The sequence below is a fragment of the Schistocerca cancellata genome, chromosome 8, assembly GCF_023864275.1.
Source record: "Schistocerca cancellata isolate TAMUIC-IGC-003103 chromosome 8, iqSchCanc2.1, whole genome shotgun sequence".
In the NCBI taxonomy this organism is placed as follows: Eukaryota; Metazoa; Arthropoda; class Insecta; order Orthoptera; family Acrididae; genus Schistocerca; species Schistocerca cancellata.
The window spans coordinates 526,825,747-526,847,744 of NC_064633.1; the positions used below are offsets into that span (position 1 = coordinate 526,825,747).

The 21,998-nt window shown below is 45.3% G+C and overlaps 1 protein-coding gene across 3 annotated transcripts in view; it reads left to right on the forward strand.

The window, feature by feature from the left end:
* Positions 1-21,998, forward strand: part of LOC126094533 (zinc transporter 1) — a 679,313-nt gene that overhangs the window by 585,692 nt on the left and 71,623 nt on the right. For all 3 annotated transcript variants that reach the window (XM_049908954.1, XM_049908955.1, XM_049908956.1), the window contains one exon: positions 17,389-17,662. In XM_049908954.1, coding sequence (XP_049764911.1) covers positions 17,389-17,662 — 274 coding nt within the window. The remainder of the gene's footprint in view (positions 1-17,388; positions 17,663-21,998) is intronic.

Consider the following 21,998-nt stretch of genomic DNA (forward strand, 5'->3'; position numbering starts at 1 on the left):
CTGCATGGGAATATACATAATGGTCATAAGAGTGCAGGTTGTAGACACATAGTGAGCTAGAGTCATAACAATAAAATTATATCGAGTCTCAATGAGTACTTAGTCCTAGCTGAGGCGGCAGTGTCCTGTCCAGAAGTCGATGGCGATCTTCAGGTTGCTTGCTGCGACGAAACTGCTCCCCAGAGCTCGCGCACCAGCCCAAGTATCTACCTCGTGGCCGGATGCTTGTGAGCCTATTTTAGACATGGGATGTGGCGGATGCAGGAAGAGGTGCAGCTTGCCAACGACCTCTATCGTCGCTGTGTACACTGCCTGGTGACACCCTCTGCTGGTCTGGCTGCGGAGTTCCCGGGTTACAAAGCTAAGGCTCTTACTCGTCTGCACTGTAGGGGTTGAGCTCAATACACGGCGCACGATAAATAAGTTATGCATGATGCCATCGGCACCTGATCTTTATGGTGCCATGGCACTATGCTTGCAGATGATGATCAACTGAGATAGTGCAAACCCGAGATTCATTACTCAAAAGACATGACATCACTCGTCATCAGCCCATGCTTCCCAGGTACAGCACCACCACAAAAGCAGCTGTGTGTGTTGCAGTATTAACTCCAGCCCACCAATGGGACGGTGGTTTGGTAACATGGCTCCAGCTAGTATTCACACAGTGGTGCGGGATGACACAGGTGGCGTGAGACTATATGTGATCGCTCAGCAATATTGGTGCTTGCGTTGATTTGGGTCCCATGACTGTCACGCAGCTATGGAGTTTCTGGGCTCTGGAAGGCAATACTTAAGGTTTTGCAGGATATCAACAGCCAAACATGACTAGGGCCTGACAGAAAAACCGAGCGAGGTGGCGCAGTGGTTAGCACACTGGACTCGCATTCGGGAGGACGACGGTTCAATCCCGTCTCCAGCCATCCTGATTTAGGTTTTCCGTGATTTCCCTAAATCGTTTCAGGCAAATGCCGGGATGGTTCCTTTGAAAGGGCACGGCCGATTTCCTTCCCAATCCTTCCCTAACCCGAGCTTCTGCTCCGTCTCTAATGACCCCGTTGTCGACGGGACGTTAAACACTAACCACCACCACCACCTGACAGAAAAGACATACTTGTCAGATAGCTGTGCAAGGTCATACTGCCACTGCTATCACGTAATGTGCATCCAGTCAGGAAAAAGGCTTGTTCGCAGCGAGTCAAGTGTCTACGCGAAAAGCGTGACAAAATCTAGAATGCCATCGTGACCACTGTTGCGACTTTCCTTGCTGCAGCAGGAGAGAGTGGTGCGCCCAGCGACAGCGGGACGTAAGAGTGGCGCAAGTCGTCGTATCAGCTGAACCCCACTTCTGTGTATGGATGTGTCCATGTGTGGAGAGTCCGGGAAGGACGAACGCTGTCAGACTGTGTTCCTCATCGTGATACGGGCACAGCACCTGGCGTGACGATATGAGCTGCCACTGAGTACCGAAGACGATCCCTTCTAGTTACGTTGGCTGGTAATTTGGACAGCAGCCTTTACATTTCTGATGTATTAAGGATGGTGGTTGTGCTGTGTCTTTGACGTCTCCATCAACTTGTCTCTTGACATCGTAACACAATGAGCATGTTGCTGTGCATTCTTGAACTACCCTGATACAGAGGGATTTCCTCCACTGTTACCCTGCTCAGCAAGTTCTCCAAATGTTTCACCCACTGATATCTGGTTATGGGTTGCCGAGAGACTCGTTCGCTACTACTCGCCAGCCACCATGACTGTCGAACGATGGGACATATTTGAGCCAGTTGTATTAGTGCCACTGTAGCTGCAGCTTCTGGCAGCTCTGCGGCCTAAGTTTCGCACCACGTACATCCCCAAACTCCTACAAATTAAATCATTTATTCCTCCTACTACACCATACACGTAAATTAAGTACCATTTTACCTGTTTTGAAGCCATTGTACAGCTGTCTCATGAATCGGTACTGTGAATGTTAACGCCAACAAGTCAACCGTTTGGAATGACAATGTGTCAACCAACATTCCATTCATGTCTGGTAAACTGATGTCAAATTTTCATTAACTCATTATTCGTTTCTCTCTCCACCAACAGTAGTAATTTTTTGATAAGGTACTGGTCGATACTTGTCACAATGAACTGTAAGAAACATTTACAAAAAACATTACGATTGAAGTGCACCGTAACTGCATTAACCTTCCCCATAGCGCATTCTTTTTAAAACTGTTGCAGCAAACAACCTCTGAAAACTACAAGGAATTGATACCTGATCGTGCTACTCAAGTATCTCGTGCATTTTCATGTGTCATTACCTTTGCGCTTGTTTCTCCAGTTAATTTATAACAAAAAATTAGCTTTACGTTTTTTTTACTTGAAAAAATTAAAGACTTGCATGGTAGACATTTTCCATTCAAATTCTAATGTTTGTTAGAATGATAAGATCTGATTAATGAAAACTAATAATTACACTAATATTCGACTTTATTTATCATTAATTACCAGAAAAGGTAATACAATAACAAAATTGTCATCCCAACGAAACAAACAGGGACATCACTTGGAACTTCTGCATTCTTGTAACTCGACTATTTCTCCACAGATTGCAATGCGAGTACGTTCCCAATGTAGCGGTACTGAGATAGACCCTTGTCACACTAGCAACTCATTTTCTTCGATTTTGTCAGCTGTAACTTGTCATTCTAAAGAGTGGAATTGTCAAATGTGTGATATTTTTAGCACAAAATGTTCCTGGACTACGTTATCCCATCGACAAATGCTATAAAACAAGGAAACCAATCAATAAATCGCCATATTACGCCTACTGACAGCCATACATCGTTCAGCAGTTTAACATACCTTAAAAGTAAAAGACAGCAGCAACCGTGGACTGTCAAACACAAAACTCTTCTCAGATCATCTCGGGTTGGTGTGTTGTGTTTAAAGGCACAGTTGCAAAATGAAGGAATGCGTCAGCGTGTTAAATGAGAAGACAGAAGTATCAAAGGGACATTGCAGGGCCCACTTCATTGGTTCCCTCCGTGGGAAGCAGCCACCAACTTATTCGAATTAGCGGCGTTGCGTTTACTGTTGGTCATTCTACGTTGCTGTACACATTGAAACGTAGGTGTAGGATTGTCTTTTTTTAGAATTTACTAGGATTTGAGATATTATGTTCATCGATTTTATGACTATCTGTATCATCGTTCGGAGTTGAGAGATATGTATTTCCGGAAAGTACTATCTTTTGGTAGGTGAGAGCCGCTGTCTTTTATTTCCAACTATGATTCGAGAGTATAACATGCGAACATGTTCTCGTACGTTTTGCAGAAGAAAGTTCATGTAACAAGAGGGAATGTGTCATCTTCGATGTTTGTTTTAGTACAATGTGAGCATTAATCACTTGACAAAGACAGTTACTTCTTGAATAATGAAGAAACAGTATTGAAAAGAAAGTCTCTTCTCGAGTAGTGAAAGAACAATAATATTTATAGAGGCGAAAGACTGAACGAAAAAGTTACTGCTTGTGGAAGAACTGATTGATTGGCTGAATACCTTTAGGAAGAAAACAAATACTGCTAGAAGCTATGACTAACTAAAGTGCGCGTCATTTATGTTGGCGGCCGAGTTTAGGTTCGTTCTGCGCATCTGACGTCACAAAGCACAGTCAGCCAATGAACAGAGAACGACGTTGCCAGAGCTCGACTGCAGAGCAGAGCACGGACGAGTGTCTTCAGTTTTAGAAACTTTCAGCCATAAATAAAGTAATAGAACAAAAGCAATGTCTTGATAGCAGCCTTTCTTTTATAGAAAGTTTGGAAAAAGCATTCTTTATACCAATTGCTTCATATTCTATTAATTAATTAAACCAAACAAACAATAAGACTCCTAATTCAGGCGATAGGAAGGAAAGGTGTTTTTATCAATCTCACGAACCGCTTTTTCGCAATAAAGAACAGCGGTAATTGTTTATTTCCTATTATACTTCGACGAAGTGTGAGTAATTCATAATCATACCAACAGTGTTTGTCAGTATTTTGCCTAAGCTGTTAAAGTCTTCATGGAGCTGCGCAGTTGAACGAGCTGCGTTAGCGTAACGGTTAAGGCACTGGGTAAATAACCGAAAGGTGAAGAGTTCGATCCTTGTGTGATGCTTTGTATTTTCTTTATTTAAAAACAATATCGAAGTGTCTTACTTCACGAATTTTATTCGTTTGAATGCAGTTTTTGGAAATTTCTAGTGCTTTGTCTCTTCATTAACCCTTTCGCTGCTACAGAAACGTGCTCCCCGCATTCCGCGCTGTGCGCGATTTTGTCATCACTGCACTGCTCGCCTGTGCAGACACACGGTGTTCCAACTGCTTTGACACACTTATCATTCGATTTCACAAAAACTATTTGGCCCAAAAATTAGATTTTTACACATCTTCTTGACTGATACCTTCCCCCCATAAATGACTTAATTTTGTTTCGATGTTCGACCCAGTTATTGTGCAGCATTAAATGTAGTAAACCCTTGCACGAAATTTTGAAGAGTTTGCAGAGGTAAAAGTCCATAGCGTATACTTTCCGTATCCGCAAGACCGCTACGGTCGCAGGTTCGAATCCTGCCTCCGGCATGGATGTTTGTGATGTCCTTAGGTTAGTTAGGTTTAACTAGTTCTAAGTTCTAGGGGACTAATGACCTCAGCAGTTGAGTCCCATAGTGCTCAGAGCCATTTGAACCATTTTTGAACCATACTTTCCGTATGGTCGATTTTAGTTGCCACAATGTTGAGAATGAAATGTGGACAAGATACCTAAATTTCATATAAAATTTACTGTATAACAATATCTCATTTAATTTAAGTTCCACATAGGTGTCGTATGTAATATTGAGAAATATTCCGTATTTCGCGACTGTAATAAAAGTTTTATTTACGGGCGCGTTTGGCTTTATTTTAAAGCACTTCAATCAATGAAAGGTATGGCACATACACAATGGTACTCATGTTCTCTTTCTTGTTTTTGTTCCACAGTCGCAGTTTTACCAATGGTACTGAAATATATTCCTCTTATTTAGACCAGACGCGTTCTCTCTTTTGAAGCATATTCTGTGGACAGTATTTTGTCTCCTCCATTGCCAAGTCACCTTTCGTAGTTTTGTGCTGCGGTAACACAATATTCAACGTTTGTGTCGGCTGATCAGTGTTTTATCAAATAAATGTTGTTTGTGTGTGCCACACACAAAAATTATATTTGACATAGCTCAGAGCACTTCACTGATAGACGGTTTGTTTACGTCCTAATGTTTTTGTAAGTCCACAGTTTTGTTTAATGTATTTGGTCTACTTCCTTTTGATTGATTGAAGTGCTTCAAAATAAAGCCAAACGTGCCCAGTGTAAATAAAACTTTTGTTACAGTCGCGAAAGATGGAATACTTCTCAATATTACATACGACACCTATGTGGTACTTAAATTAAATGAGATATTGTTATACAGAAAATTTTATATGAAATTTAGGTATCTTGTCCACATTTCAATCTCAACATTGTGGCAACTAAAATCGATCATACGGAAAGTATACTCTATTGACTTTTACCTCTGCAAACTCTTCAAAATTTCGTTCAGTGGTTTACTATATTTAATGCTGCATAATAATTACGTTGAACATCGAAATAAAATTGAGTCATTTATGGGGGGAAGGTATCAGTCAAGAAGATGTGTAAAAATCTAATTTTTGGGCCAAATAGTTTTTGTGGAATCGAATGATAAGAGTGTCAAAGCAGTTGGAACACCATGTGTCAGCACAGGCGAGCAGTGCAGTGACAAAATCGCGCACAGCGCGGAATGCGGGGAGTACGTCTATGTAGCAGTGAAAGGGTTAATGTGGTCGTGGTGGCTTTACTTCATGAACTGCGTGCTGCCCCCTAAACATAAGTTTGCGAACTATACTATACTATGGCGCTGCTTCTTTTGGCGCGTGCGTCGTTTGCAACTGGCAACGCAGCAATCTCCCGCGTCTGGGCGGGAATGCGCAAGCCGCCAAGATAAAAGAATTCAACTATAGTAAATACACAGTGCACTACGCTAGCCAGAGTTGAAGCCCTGACGAGACAGTCCGAACTTACACACAAAACGAGTTTGTCTCAGGGCAATTCAGTTTCAGGGTTCCAGCGTGATGAAGCACAGTCAAGTCCGGGGAAGCAACAATGACAAGAGAGCCTTACACGTAGTTGCGGCGGCTCCTGAATGATGGAATGCGACTGGATTCGGCGTCTGGCCCTGGAAGGCCACTCCGGTCGCCAGGCTGCTGTGGGCACTGTTTTCATCACGAGGGCTGCGGAGAATAATGCAGTGAGGCGACAGAAAGCGTGGGACAGCGATATGCACGTAAACACAAGGCGGCAGTGTGGTGTACGCGGGCCACAAAAGGGCAGTGCTTTGGCGGAACTGTCATGTGTACTCGGATGATTGATGTGAAAAGGTTTCCGACGTGATTATGGAAGCACGACAGGACTTGACAGAGTTTGGACATGGAATGGCAATTGTAAATAGACGCATGGGACATTTCATTTCGGAAATATTATTATTTTGAGCTTTTCCTCAGTACAGAGGCTTATCTCCAACATAATAATTTACTTGGAAATTACAATACAAACAATAAGCGTTCTTAAACTATACTCTCAAAATTTTTTTCCAGGTGTTTCGATCTTGCGTGTCCTCTTCCTCTGCGCCCATTCTCCTCATTGTGTGCTGCACATTTTGGAGCAGGTGGTCACAGGTCGTCCTCTTCTTCTTCTCCCCTCCGGTTCCCACTCCAGTATCAATTTTGGTATTCCGGCTTCCTCCATTCGTCGTACATGCCCGTACCACTGTAATTTCTTCCTATCCATTACGTCATATATTCTTTCTTTTATTTCCATTCTCCTTATTACTTCGGTGTTCCTTATCTTTTCTTTCCTGGAGATTCTTGCCGATCTTCTCCAGAAGTCCATCTCTAGAGCTTGTAATTTTTTAATGTGCTTCATGTTAATTGTCCAGGTCTCCGTTCCATACAGAACCACACTCTCTAATATGGATTTGTATATTAATCTTTTAGTTCTGTTCATTACATTCCTGCTCCATAAGACTGAGTTAAGCATCCCAAAGACCCTCCGTCCGCTACTAATTCTTTTATTGATTTCTGACTCTGATTTTCCCTCGATTTCTAAAATGGATCCCAAATAACAGAAAGTGTTTATCTTTTTAATTTTCTTTCCTTCAATGTATAGCTCATCTGAATCATTAGTCAAGTATTCTGTTTTTTGGTAATTAATCTTCAAACCCCAAGTTTTGTATGCTACTGCTAGTTGATTGCACATATAGTTAGCATCCTCCCCATCTAGTGCTACGACTACTTGATCATCAGCAAATAATAAATGATGTAGGTAAACTCCGTCTCTTATTACTAATCCCATACTATTACATTTACGAGACCATGTTCTAAGGCTAATACACTCCTGGAAATTGAAATAAGAACACCGTGAATTCATTGTCCCAGGAAGGGGAAACTTTATTGACACATTCCTGGGGTCAGATACATCACATGATCACACTGACAGAACCACAGGCACATTGACACAGGCAACAGAGCATGCACAATGTCGGCACTAGTACAGTGTATATCCACCTTTCGCAGCAATGCAGGCTGCTATTCTCCCATGGAGACGATCGTAGAGATGCTGGATGTAGTCCTGTGGAACGGCTTGCCATGCCATTTCCACCTGGCGCCTCAGTTGGACCAGCGTTGGTGCTGGACGTGCAGACCGCGTGAGACGACGCTTCATCCAGTCCCAAACATGCTCAATGGGGGACAGATCCGGAGATCTTGCTGGCCAGGGTAGTTGACTTACACCTTCTAGAGCACGTTGGGTGGCACGGGATACATGCGGACGTGCATTGTCCTGTTGGAACAGCAAGTTCCCTTGCCGGTCTAGGAATGGTAGAACGATGGGTTCGATGACGGTTTGGATGTACCGTGCACTATTCAGTGTCCCCTCGACGATCACCAGTGGTGTACGGCCAGTGTAGGAGATCGCTCCCCACACCATGATGCCGGGTGTTGGCCCTGTGTGCCTCGGTCGTATGCAGTCCTGATTGTGGCGCTCACCTGCACGGAGCCAAACACGCATACGACCATCATTGGCACCAAGGCAGAAGCGACTCTCATCGCTGAAGACGACACGTCTCCATTCGTCCCTCCATTCACGCCTGTCGCGACACCACTGGAGGCGGGCTACACGATGTTGGGGCGTGAGCGGAAGACGGCCTAACGGTGTACGGGACCGTAGCCCAGCTTCATGGAGACGGTTGCGAATGGTCCTCGCCGATACCCCAGGAGCAACAGTGTCCCTAATTTGCTGGGAAGTGGCGGTGCGGTCCCCTACGGCACTGCGTAGGATCCTACGGTCTTGGCGTGCATCCGTGCGTCGCTGCGGTCCGGTCCCAGGTCGACGGGCACGTGCACCTTCCGCCGACCACTGGCGACAACATCGATGTACTGTGGAGACCTCACGCCCCACGTGTTGAGCAATTCGGCGGTACGTCCACCCGGCCTCCCGCATGCCCACTATACGCCCTCGCTCAAAGTCCGTCAACTGCACATACGGTTCACGTCCACGCTGTCGCGACATGCTACCAGTGTTAAAGACTGCGATGGAGCTCCGTATGCCACGGCAAACTGGCTGACACTGACGGCGGCGGTGCACAAATGCTGCGCAGCTAGCGCCATTCGACGGCCAACACCGCGGTTCCTGGTGTGTCCGCTGTGCCGTACGTGTGATCATTGCTTGTACAGCCCTCTCGCAGTGTCCGGAGCAAGTATGGTGGGTCTGACACACCGGTGTTTTCCATTTCCAGGAGTGTATCTATATATATTTTAAATAATGATGGTGACATGGGACAGCGCTGTAAAAGGCATTTCGGAAATAGAGAATTCAATATTCCGAAATGCACAGTCAAAAGCGTGTCGAGAATACCACATTTCAGGCATTGCCTCTCACCAGCGACAACTCAGTGTCGGACGGCCTCCGATTAACGACCGAGAGCAGTGGCGTTTGCGTAGAGTTGTCAGTGCTAGCAGACAAGCAACACTGCTTGAATTAACAGCAGAAATCAATGTTGGACGTATGACGAACGTATCCGTTAGGATGCCGCGGCGAAATTTGGCGTTACGGGCTGTGGCAACGAACGACCCACTCGAGTGCCTTTGCTAACAGCACGCTTGCAGCTTGTCTCCTGGGCTCGTGACCATATCGGTTGGACCCTAGACGACTGGTAAACTGTGGGCTAGTCAGACTAGTCCCGATTTCAGTTGGTAAGAGCTGATGGTAGGGTTAGAGTATTACGCAGACCTCACGAAACCGTGGACCCAAGTTGTCGACAACTGTGCAAGCTGGTGGTACCTCTGTAATGATTTTGGCTGTTTTTTATACGGAATGGATTCGGTCCTCTGGTCCAACGGAACCGATCATTGATCGGAAATGGTTATGTTCGCGTACTTGGAGACCATTTGAAGCCATTTATGGACACAATATTCCCAAACAACGATGGACTTTTGTGGATGATAATGCGCCATGTCACTGGGCTATAGTCGTTCGCGATTGGTTTGGAGATCACGCTGGCGAAATCGAGCGAATGATTTGGCCACCCAGATCACCTGACACGAATCCCGTCTAACATTTATGGGACGCAATGGAGAGGTCAGTTCGTGCACAAAATGCTGCACCGGCCACACTTTTGCAATTACGCACGGCTATTGTTGTTGTTGTTGTTGTTGTTGTTGTTGTTGTTGTTGTTGTGGTCTTCAGTCCTGAGACTGGTTTGATGCAGCTCTCCGTGCTACTCTATCCTGTGCAAGCTTCTTCATCTCCCAGTACCTACTGCAGCCTACATCCTTCTGAATCTGCTTAGTGTATTCATCTCTTGGTCTCCCTCTACGATTTTTACCATCCACGCTGCCCTCCAGTACTAAATTGGTGATCCCTTGATGCCTCAGAACATGTCCTACCAACCGATCCCTTCTTCTTGTCAAGTTGTGCCACAAATTCCTCTTCTCCCCAATTCTATTCAATACCTCCTCATTAGTTATGTGATCTACCCATCTAATCTTCAGCATTCTTCTGTAGCACCACATTTCAAAGGCTTCTATTCTCTTCTTGTCCAAACTATTTATCGTCCATGTTTCACTTCCATACATGGCTACACTCCATACAAATACTTTCAGAAACGATTTCCTGACATTTAAATCTATACTCGATGTTAACAAATTTCTCTTCTTCAGAAACGCTTTCCTTGCCATTGCCAGTCTACATTTTATATCCTCTCTACTTCGGCCATCATCAGTTATTTTGCTCCCCAAATAGCAAAACTCCTTTACTACTTTAAGTGTCTCATTTCCTAATCTAATACCCTCAACATCACCCGACTTAATTCGACTACATTCCACTATCCTCGTTTTGCTTTTGTTGATGTTCATCTTATATCCTCCTTTCAAGACACTGTCCATTCCGTTCAACTGCTCTTCCAAGTCCTTTGCTGTCTCTGACAGAATTACAATGTCATCGGCGAACCTTAAAGTTTTTATTTCTTCTCCATGGATTTTAATACTTACTCCGAATTTTTCTTTTGTTTCCTTTACTGCTTGCTCAATATACAGATTGAACAACATCCGGGAGAGGCTACAACCCTGTCTCACTCCCTTCCCAACCACGGCTATAGTGGCAGCATATTCGAGTTGGGGACTTGCGACCACTGGCAGAGCCCGTGCCACGTCGAGCTGCAGCACTACGTCGGGAGAGAGGGGATCTGGAACGACATTACGAGGAATGCCACGACTTTTGTCACTGTACTGCCGTCTGGTGGCCGGGCGGGTCGTTGCCGTGGCCGTATTGCGTCTGCCTACAGTGAGTCTGGCCCCTGTCAGGTGCGTGAATGCTTCCCTCGGGTGTAATGTTGGTTGCCACCTAGGTAGGCGTAACACGTACCTATTAGAGTGCTGCAACGCTCCGTGTTTGACCGGTCACGGCTCGCCTGTTGACGGGGGGACCGAGCCGCTCGTGTCCGGCCCCCATACGACTTGGATCGGTCACGTACCCGCGCCATGTCTGTTGTCCGGATTCCGGACACGCGGATAACCGAGCATGACCGGCCACCGCTGACGTCTCACCTCGCCTCGCCCCGGCTCCCTGCACTGTACTGTACTGTACAAACCCAACGCCTCTCTCTCTGTCTCTCTCTCTCTCTCTCTCTCTCTCTCTCTCTCTCTCTTTCTCTCTCACACACACAGTGTATTTCTCTCTCTCTCTCTCTCTCTCTCTCTCTCTCTCTCTTTTAATACAAAAGTAACAATTCCAAGAATGGGTACGTGACACAGCTAAATTCATAAAGCACCTGGAAAGTAAAATGATATTTCAATACAATCGCGGATAGAAGACGAGTCTCATTTCCAAACAAAAGAGATATTTTTCCTTTCATTTATAGGAAACATTAAATAAGTGCTTTTCCTGTAATCTAGAAGACAACTGTCTTCATAAAGAAAGCACACAAAGAACATTAAACATTTACAGACGTAACTTGTCACACTTTTCAATTGTTTACAACATGAACAAAATTATAGTTATTGTTCTTCTTCTTCAGTAGCTCTACAGCCCTTGGTGAGCCTTGGCTTCTTCAACAATCTTCCTCCACACTTCTCGGTTATTTGCTGCTCTTTTCCACCCCCGGACTCCCATATTGCTGATATCCATTATTACCTCATCGATCCATCTTCTTCTAGGTCTCCCTTTTCGCCTAACTGAATGGATCATACCTTTCATCATTTTCTTTGGAATTCTATCCTCTGCCATTCTCTCCAAGTGTCCTAGCCATCGTGTTCGCTGTGATTTCACAAATTTTACTATGTCCCTGCCTTGTGTTAACTCTTGTAATTCGGCATTGTAGCGTATTCTCCAGCCTTCTTCCTCCCTTATTGGCCCATAGATTTTGCGTGGTATTTTCCGCTCAATGCTTCTTAGAGCATTTTTATCGTGTTCTGTCAACGTCCATACCTCTGAGCCGTATGTGATAACTGGGCGGACTAGGGAATTATATATTAGCAGTTTAGTTTTTCTTGTAACAAGGCTATTTTTGAAGAGCTGCATATTTGCAAAGTAAGCTCTGTTTCCTGCTTGTATTCTTTCCCTTATAGCCTTTCCAATACTGTTATCATTTGTTATTAGGGCTCCCAAGTAGTTAAAAGTGGACACTCCATTGAAGCATTTCCCATTGATGTTTAGGTTTTTAGGGGTTCTTCTGGGCTCAGATTGTGACATTACCATATATTTTGTTTTGTTTTCATTTACTATGAGGCCAATTTTTAAGGCTTCTGTTTCCATTGCCCGGTATGTTTCTAGGAGTGTATTGGTATTTCTTCCTACTATAGCAATGTCATCAGCGTATGCACATATCTGGCTAGTTTTCATAAATATGGTGCCTCTTTTGTTGATTTTATTTACTGCACTATGCAGGGCTATGTTGAATAGGACAGTGGAGAGACTATCCCCTTGTTTCACACCTTTATTAAAGTCAAAGCTATCACTTGTTCTGCTAAGGACCTTTACTTTTGCTCTTGTCTCTGCCATTGTCATTCTGATTAGTCTTATTAATTTAGCACATATACCAACTTCTTTCAGTACTCTATATAGTTCTTGCCGATTTATGCTGTCAAAGGCTTGTTTGAAATCGATGAATAAGAAATGCAGATCTATATCATATTCATAGAACTTTTCCATCATTTGCCTTATCACAAATATTTGATCAGTTGTTCCTCTGCCTGGTCGAAAGCCACACTGATATTCCCCTAGTATACCTTCTGCACACTTCTGTATCCTTTCGTTTAATATACTTGTGAAGATCTTATAAGCTGTACTTAGGAGTGTTACACCTCTATAGTTTTCACATGCTGTTCTGTCCCCTTTCTTATAAATGGGGACTATTATTCCAATTTTCCAATTATCTGGCATAGTTTCTGTTTCCCATATATCTGATATTAATTTGTGCGGTTCCTTTATTACAGCCTCACCACCAGTTTTTATTAATTCAGCAATTATGCTGTCTTCCCCAGGGGCTCGATTGTTTTTTGACTTGTGCACAGCCTGGGAGACCTCTTGTAGTGTTGGCTTTCTTGCCTCATTGGTTTCATTGTCTACTTCCAGCTCCACTCTTCCCTCCTGCGCAGCTGTCTCTTCATCTTCTAGGCTGGTGCTTAGTGTATCTTTGAAATACTCTGCCCATCTTCCCACTATCTGTTCTTCCTTCCTTATCATTTTCCCATCTTTACTGGAACAGGCAGTTATTTTTGGTTTGAATCTATTCTTAATTTTGCCTATGGCATGATAGAACTTTCTTATTTCACTCTGTTCCTTTAGTTCTTCTAGTTCTTGAAATTTCTTCTTATTCCACTCTCTTTTCTTTCTCTTGCACAGTCTGTTAGCTCTTCTCCTTAATTCTCTATATTGTTCCACACTATTTCTGGTTTCTCTCTGTAGCACTTTTGTTCTTGCCCTGTTCTTTTCCTCTATTGCTGACCTGCAATCTTCATCAAACCACTCCTGGGTTCTTCTGTTCCTTCTTATACCTATTATTTCCTCTGCAGCATCCTTAATGGCTTTTACAAACCTGTTCCACCTTTCATCTACTCCTACTGTGGTCTCTTCATTGCTCAGCTTTCTGCTTAGTGTTACTTGGTATTTTTTTACTTCATCAGGGATGTTCAGTTTGTCTGTATTCCATTTCATCATCTTTCCCATTCTGTTGCCCTTTGTTAGTGACAGTTTCTCTCTCAAGACTGATTTTATCAAAAAGTGGTCTGAATCACAGTTTGGTCCTCTGCAGCTCCGTACATCCGTAACTGACGTGGAGTGGCGTGCAATCACTAAAATATGGTCAATCTGATTGACTACTCCATTGGCTGCAGACTTCCAAGTACCCAGATGGATCCTTTTATGTGGAAAGCAGGTACTTTTAATAACCATATTATTCCTTGCTGCGAATTGGCATAGTAAGTCTCCATTCTCATTGTTTTCTTCATGTAGTGAATATTTTCCAGAAACTCCATACGGATGTTCATTCCTCCCTATTTTTGCATTAAAATCTCCTATTACTAGCATCAGGTCATATTTAGGTAAGGCACAGCATACTTTTTCCAATTCTTCGTAGAACTGTTCTTTAATTATATCCTCTTTTTCCTCTGTTGGTGCATGTGCATTAACTATTGATATATTCCTAAATTTACCTTTTAGTCTGAGTCTGCACATCCTTTCATTTATAGGTTCAAATTCTAGAAGGCTTTTCCTAACTTCCCTAGTTATTATAAACCCTGTTCCAAGTTGGCCTGTTCTTTCTTCTGGTCCACTATATACCAATGAATACTCAGGTTTATCTATCTGCCCATTCCCCTGCCATCTTATTTCCTGTAGCCCTACAATATCATATTTGAATTTTAAAATTTCATTGGCTATTTCTTTCATTTTTCCAGGCTGAAGCATTGTCCTCACATTCCACGATGCTACTGTTAGATCCTTTATCCGTTTCCTTTGCCGGGGTCGTGATACATGCTTTCCATCCAGTTTCCGAGGCTTCTGTTGAATTTCCGTAATATTCTTTTTTTTACTGTATGGGGTTATTAGCCCCATGCCCAACCCCCAACCTGGAGGACACGCCTCTAGAGCCCTCCCTGCCCTATGTTGTGGGACACACTTTGTCTGGCTCCTCTGTCGAGACCAGTCCGGCTTGGGAGACCCTGCCAGTAGCTATGCTACCGCCGGCATAGCTCTCGACTTCACCGAAGCACGCAAACCCTCCCGCCCGGCACTGAAGGTGCCTACTATAAGGCGGTGTCCCCTGGGAGGGGACAGTTATAGTTACTGTTGATCAGCAATAAATCACTAACGCGTTCCGGATTTAATTGGTTGCGGCAATTTCTTAGTAACATGTCGGCTTTACTAAAGCACCTTTCACTAGGTGCGCTTGTTGCTGGGATACATAAAATACGTCTTGCAACTGCAGCCAAATCTGGCAGATCTGTTTCATGTCTGTTCCACCACTTTAAGATGTCATCATCATCTCCGGGGGGCATTAAAATGTACAGATCTATTTCATCTGCTGCGGATGATCTGTTGTTCCTCCATTCCTTGAAACGATCTCTCTTTCTGGGTGGTGATGACACAGTACTTGAAGGATCTATGATAATAAACAAAAGAGACAACTAATACAGAACTGATATCGAAATTATCGAAACGTTCCCATAAGAGACCGATGACCTCGCTTTTTGGTCTCTACCCCAAAAAACCCGACCCCCGTTCCCATAAAAACGAGATGTTTTACGTTAATGAAATATTATACGAGTCACAACATTCCCGTTTCTCTATAATACACTTCCCACTAACTATGCAAAAACGATTATGTTAATGATTGCACGTTGAACCTGCGTGCGTAGCACACATTTGTCGCACATTGCTAAGAATTTCCTGCTTTTCACTTATTTCCAGCATATTAAGATCACGAAAGGACGGCCAAAGAAACGATCTTTCTGAGGTCTCTTGCAACTGTGTTTCTTTAAATGGGTGGTTCCCGACTGGAAAAACAATAAAGTGGAGTAGTTTATGCACGATACGTACCAAGTAGACGCACTGTTTCCATCTACAACCAACAGAAATGTACTCCATACCTGGCTTTTTAGACCTTACCGTTTCTTTAATGTGTAAACATTGATTTCAATCTTACGTCTTACTACAATGGCTTCCTCGCGCTGCATGATTGCAGAGAGAGACACACCACAAATGAGAAGCCCGTACTGGCTGCAGTCTCACGCGGATAATAACAAGTGAAAATGTGTTTGAAGTTATGTGCCACGTATTCGGTCACGGCTTCTATGCTCGGTCACAAGAACTAGTGCGGGTAGCCTATCCAGTTAGGTTGCGCTCGCCCCACTTCGTATTTTGTGCTCGCTTACTCGGTCATACAGGACTCTAGTACCTATAGCAAACATGAGATGTTCCAAGGAGAGTTTTACGTTTGACAGCGCGTGTTTGTTGCTACGTGTTTGTTTCTGACGGAGCCCCGCGGCAAAGAAGCTTTAATGTATGTTATAGTGCAGGACGCTAATGTTCAGTTCCGCGATTTATTGTTTGTTGACTGGTTTTATAGCAGGGGCGGCCAGGAATCCTGCACGTGTGCGGTGCACTTGCACGTGTGCAGTAAACGGGTGTTCTGCGTGCACACAGGGGCAAGCTGGCCACCCGCTTCTCACCCCTCCCCACCATACCGTCTCACCGCTTCTTCCTCTGTAATGCGTTTTGTTTCCTGGCCTGCTTTATTAAATGAAGGAATAAGGTTAGTACGAGTGCTTGAAAGAAATCATGGTTTGAAAGAGTACCTATTACCTACGATACGTTGTATTTATCACAGGTGGAGTTTACAATACGTTTAATGTCTGGAACAAAATTTCTACGTACAGACAAACGCAAACAGTTACCGACATTTTCACTACTGATGTTTACTCTTAACCGAGACTTATTAATTTTCATAACAGACAAAAATCTCTCGCAAACGTATGTCGAGCCAAACATATTATCTTCGCGGCTTCACGATGGAGACGAGGAAACTCTTGCTGTGGAAAGTTGTGATAAAAATCTATTACACGTCTTGCCAAAAGGAACTTGTCTCTCATACGAGAATTACGCTGTAGAATCTACAGTGTAGATCTTGTTAATTCCATTTGCAAACTGGGATGAATATCATCTACAGAAACAGCAAATTGTCTCGAGAACTATTCAAAACCTTGGGATAAGTATGATATATCCCCAAATCGCTTGAGAATTTCCTCTTTTATTGCATTAAGTACGGGAAAATATTGAAATTTATTATATAGGCGTTCAATATTAAACTTCCGCTGACCAGCGAGAATACTATCATTTCGAATTTTCACGTTTTTGCACAAAGAAAAAATGATTCTCCCATTCCTTTTTAAAAGATAGCAATTCTCCACTTCTTCGTTTCCTTGATTCACTCTGTATTTTCCGGTTCTTGAATTACAACGTTCACTACGTAGTGGTCGCTTCGCTTCAAAGTCCACAGCTTAACCTGGTACTACACTGGCGCACCCTGCCAGCTGTCACCACAGGCCCATTCGACGATTGCACGCGAGCAGCACATGTGCAGCGCTGTGTGCACATGAGCCGCGTGCAACGTTTGCCCGCCCCTGTTTTATAGCATTTGACGGTGGGATAACGTTGTCCCGAAACACACGAATGACAACTGCCGGTATAGCACTGTCGGTCCCGATAAGCAACACCCGCTGCCATGCCAGGTGCTGCAGTGTTAACGGCCCGCAGTGCACACAGGTGGAGGAGCAGCGGCGGCTGCAGCGAGCGAGCGCCCGCGGCCAGCGCCGGCTCAAGAACACGTTCGGCTGGGCGCGCATCGACGTGCTGGCGCAGCTGGTGGTGTGCGTGCTGCTCGCGTCCTTCTGCTTCTCGCTGGTGGTGGAGGCGGTGCAGACGCTGGTGCACATCGGCCACCAGGACGAGATGCACCACCCGCTGCTGGTGCTCGCCATGGGCGCCGCGGGCCTGCTGCTCAACGGCCTCTGCTACCTGCTCATCGGCGGTACGCGGCCTCGCCTCGCTCTCTCTCTCTCTCTCTCTCTCTCTCTCTCTCTCTCTCTCTCTCTCGTCAATGCTGCGCACTGTCTGCGTACACACATACAGGGTTATTACAAATGATTGAAGCGATTTCACAGCTCTACAATAACTTTATTATTTGAGATATTTTCACAATGCTTTGCACACACATACAAAAACTCAAAAAGTTTTTTTAGGCATTCACAAATGTTCGATATGTGCCCCTTTAGTGATTCGGCAGACATCCAGCCGATAATCAAGTTCCTCCCACACTCGGCGCAGCATGTCCCCATTAATGAGTTCAGAAGCATCGTTGATGCGAGCTCGCAGTTCTGGCACGTTTCTTGGTATAGGAGGTTTAAACACTGAATCTTTCACATAACCCCACAGAAAGAAATCCCACGGGGTTAAGTCGGGAGAGCGTGGAGGCCATGACATAAATTGCTGATCATCATCTCCACCACGACAGATCCATCGGTTTGTAGCAATTGTAAACGGTAAGGCTTCTGCTTTAGCCTTTTCCGTAAGATTTTCCAAACCGTCGGCTGTGGTACGTTTAGCTCCCTGCTTGCTTTGTTCGTCGACTTCCGCGGGCTACGCGTGAAACTTGCCACACGCGTTCAACCGTTTCTTCGCTCACTGCAGGCCGAGCCGTTGATTTCCCCTTACAGAGGCATCCAGAAGCTTTAAACTGCGCATACCATCGCCGAATGGAGTTAGCAGTTGGTGGATCTTTGTTGAACTTCGTCCTGAAGTGTCGTTGCACTGTTATGACTGACTGATGAGAGTGCATTTCAAGCACGACAAACACTTTCTCGGCTCCTGTCGCCATTTTGTCTCACTGCGCTCTCGAGCGCTCTGGCGGCAGAAACCTGAAGTGCGGCTTCAGCCGAACAAAACTTTATGAGTTTTTCTACGTATCTTGTTCAGTGTCGTGACCATATGTCAATGAATGGAGCTACAGCGAATTTATGAAATCGCTTCAATCATTTGTAATAGCCCTGTACATTTGGGTTGGATACTTCGACTGCGTGCGTAAACGTACGCACGTGCTTACCCCACGGCGGCTGTTTTCTTGCTGCTCCCACTGCTAGCTACAGATAAAATTCTCCAGTTTTCATTACTTCTGCATATACAGCGCAAGCCATAGCACGGTACGTGGCGGAGGGTACCCTGTACCACTACCAGTTGTTTCCTTTCTTCTTCCACTCCCATACAGAGCGAGAGAAAAGCGATTGTCTATATGCCTCCGTATTAACCCTTATTTCTCGTATTATCTTCGAGGTCCTTTCGCGCAGTGCATATTGACGGCTGGAGAATCGTTCGGCAGTCAGCTTGTTCTTTTAAAATTGTAAAAAAGCTTTACGATTATCTTGAATAAATATCTGAACTGCGGAATGGGTACTTAACTTGAGTTATCGTGCTGCGTGTCGTAAGTGCAAGGGGTGTACGTACCCTGTGTTATTGTTAGCAAAACTTTACACCAATTGCTTGGGCAACGCAACTCCCAATACCAATGGAGAAATACAGTCACTGCGAAATACACTACTGGCCACTAAAATTACTACACCACGAAGATGACGTGCTACAGACGCGAAATTTAACCGACAGGAAGAAGATGCTGCGATATGCAAATGATTAGCTTTTCAGAGCATTCACACAAGGTTGGCACCGGTGGCGACACCTAGAACGTGCTGACATGAGGAAAGTCTCCAACCGATTTCTCATGCACAAACAGCAGTTTACCGGCGTTGCCTGGTGAAACGTTGTTGTGATGCCACGTGTAAGGAGGAGAAATGCGTACAGTCACGTTTCCCACGTCGATATAGGTCGGATTGTACCCTATCGCGATTGCAGTTTATCGTTCCGCGACATTGCTGCTCGTCTTGGTCGAGATCCAATGACTGTTAGCAAAATATGGAATCGGTGGGTTGAGGATGGTAATACGGAACGCCGTGCTGGATCCCAACGGTCTCGTATCACTAGCAGTCGACATGACAGGTATCTTATCCGCACGGCTGTAATGGATCGTGCAGCCACGTCTCGATCCCTGAGTCAACAGATGGGGATGTTTGGAAGACAACAACCATCTGCACAAACAGTTCGACGATGTTTGCAGCAGCATGGACTATCAGCTCGGAGACCACGGCTGCGGTTACCCTTGACGCTGCATCACAGACAGAAGCGCCTGCGATGGTGTACTCAACCACGAACCTGGGTGCACGAATGGCCAAACGTCATTTTTTCGGATGAATCCAGGTTCTGTTTACAGCATCGTGATAGTCTCATCCGTGTTTGGCGACATCGCGATGGACGCACATTGGAAGCGTGTATTCGTCATCGCCATACTGCCATATCACCCGGTGTGATGGTATGGGATGCCATTGGTTACACGTCTCCGTCACCTCTTCTTCACATTGACGGCGCTTTGAACAGTGGACGTTACATTTCAGCTGTGTTACGACCCGTGGCTCTATCCTTCATTTGATCCCTGCTAAACCCTACATTTCAGTAGGCTAATGCACGACCGCATGTTGAAGGTCCTGTATGGGCCTTTCTGGATACAGAAAATGTTCGACTGCTGCCTTGGCCAGCACATTCTCCAGATCTCTCAGCAGTTGAAAACGTCTGGTCAATGGTGGCCGAGCAACTGGCTCGTCACAATACGCCATCACTACTATTGCTGAACTGTGGTATCGTGTTGAAGCTGCATGGGCAGCTGTACCTGTACACGTCATCCAAGCTCTGTTTGACTCAATGCCCAGGCGTATCAAGGCCGTTACTGCGGCGAGAGGTGGTTGTTCTGGGTACTGATTTCTCAAGATCTGTGCACCCAAATTGCGTGAAAATGTAATCACATGTCAGTTCTAGCGTAATATATTTGCCCAATGAATACCCGTTTATCATCTGCATTTCTTCTTGATGCAGCAATTTCAATGGCCAGTAGTGCTCATTCAGCCCATTAGGCACTGAATCATCTGGTCCTATTCAAAACTGACGGCCGCGAGATGTATGTGAGATGTCTGCGCTGTTGGCGCCTCCTCTGGTCATCGAGGCTCAGTTCGAAGCGGAACTCATCGCTGAAGACGATTCTACTCCAGTCAATGAGATTCTAGGCCGAAGACGTGTTTGGTGGCTCCCCCGAACAGCGCTGGGATACCAGCCTGGTCTGGCGTGGCGTTTCTGTTTACAGCAGGACCCCCCCCCCCCCCCCCCTGTGGCTGTCATCCGCGTCATGCTTACGGCACGGCGGTACGCCAACAACATTCTACGCCCCGTTTTGTCGCTCTTAGTGGTAAGCCATCCTGGGCTAACATTACAGCAAGATGATGCCTGTCCGCACGTGACAACTCTATTGCTTGTGTTCGTGCTCGCCAAACCCTGCCTTGACCAGCAAGGTCGCCACGTTTCTTACCAACTGAGAATGTTCTGGGCATTGTGGGCAGAGCCCTCCAACTCGGGATTTTGACGCTCCGACGAGCCAGTTTCACAGAACTTGGCACGATATCCCATAGCGGGACATCAAATACACTCCTGGAAATTGAAATAAGAACACCGTGAATTCATTGTCCCAGGAAGGGGAAACTTTATTGACACATTCCTGGGGTCAGATACATCACATGATCACACTGACAGAACCACAGGCACATAGACACAGGCAACAGAGCATGCACAATGTCGGCACTAGTACAGTGTATATCCACCTTTCGCAGCAATGCAGGCTGCCATTCTCCCATGGAGACGATCGTAGAGATGCTGGATGTAGTCCTGTGGAACGGCTTGCCATGCCATTTCCACCTGGCGCCTCAGTTGGACCAGCGTTCGTGCTGGACGTGCAGACCGCGTGAGACGACGCTTCATCCAGTCCCAAACATGCTCAATGGGGGACAGATCCGGAGATCTTGCTGGCCAGGGTAGTTGACTTACACCTTCTAGAGCACGTTGGGTGGCACGGGATACATGCGGACGTGCATTGTCCTGTTGGAACAGCAAGTTCCCTTGCCGGTCTAGGAATGGTAGAACGATGGGTTCGATGACGGTTTGGATGTACCGTGCACTATTCAGTGTCCCCTCGAAGATCACCAGTGGTGTACGGCCAGTGTAGGAGATCGCTCCCCACACCATGATGCCGGGTGTTGGCCCTGTGTGCCTCGGTCGTATGCAGTCCTGATTGTGGCGCTCACCTGCACGGCGCCAAACACGCATACGACCATCATTGGCACCAAGGCAGAAGCGACTCTCATCGCTGAAGACGACACGTATCCATTCGTCCCTCCATTCACGCCTGTCGCGACACCACTGGAGGCGGGCTGCACGATGTT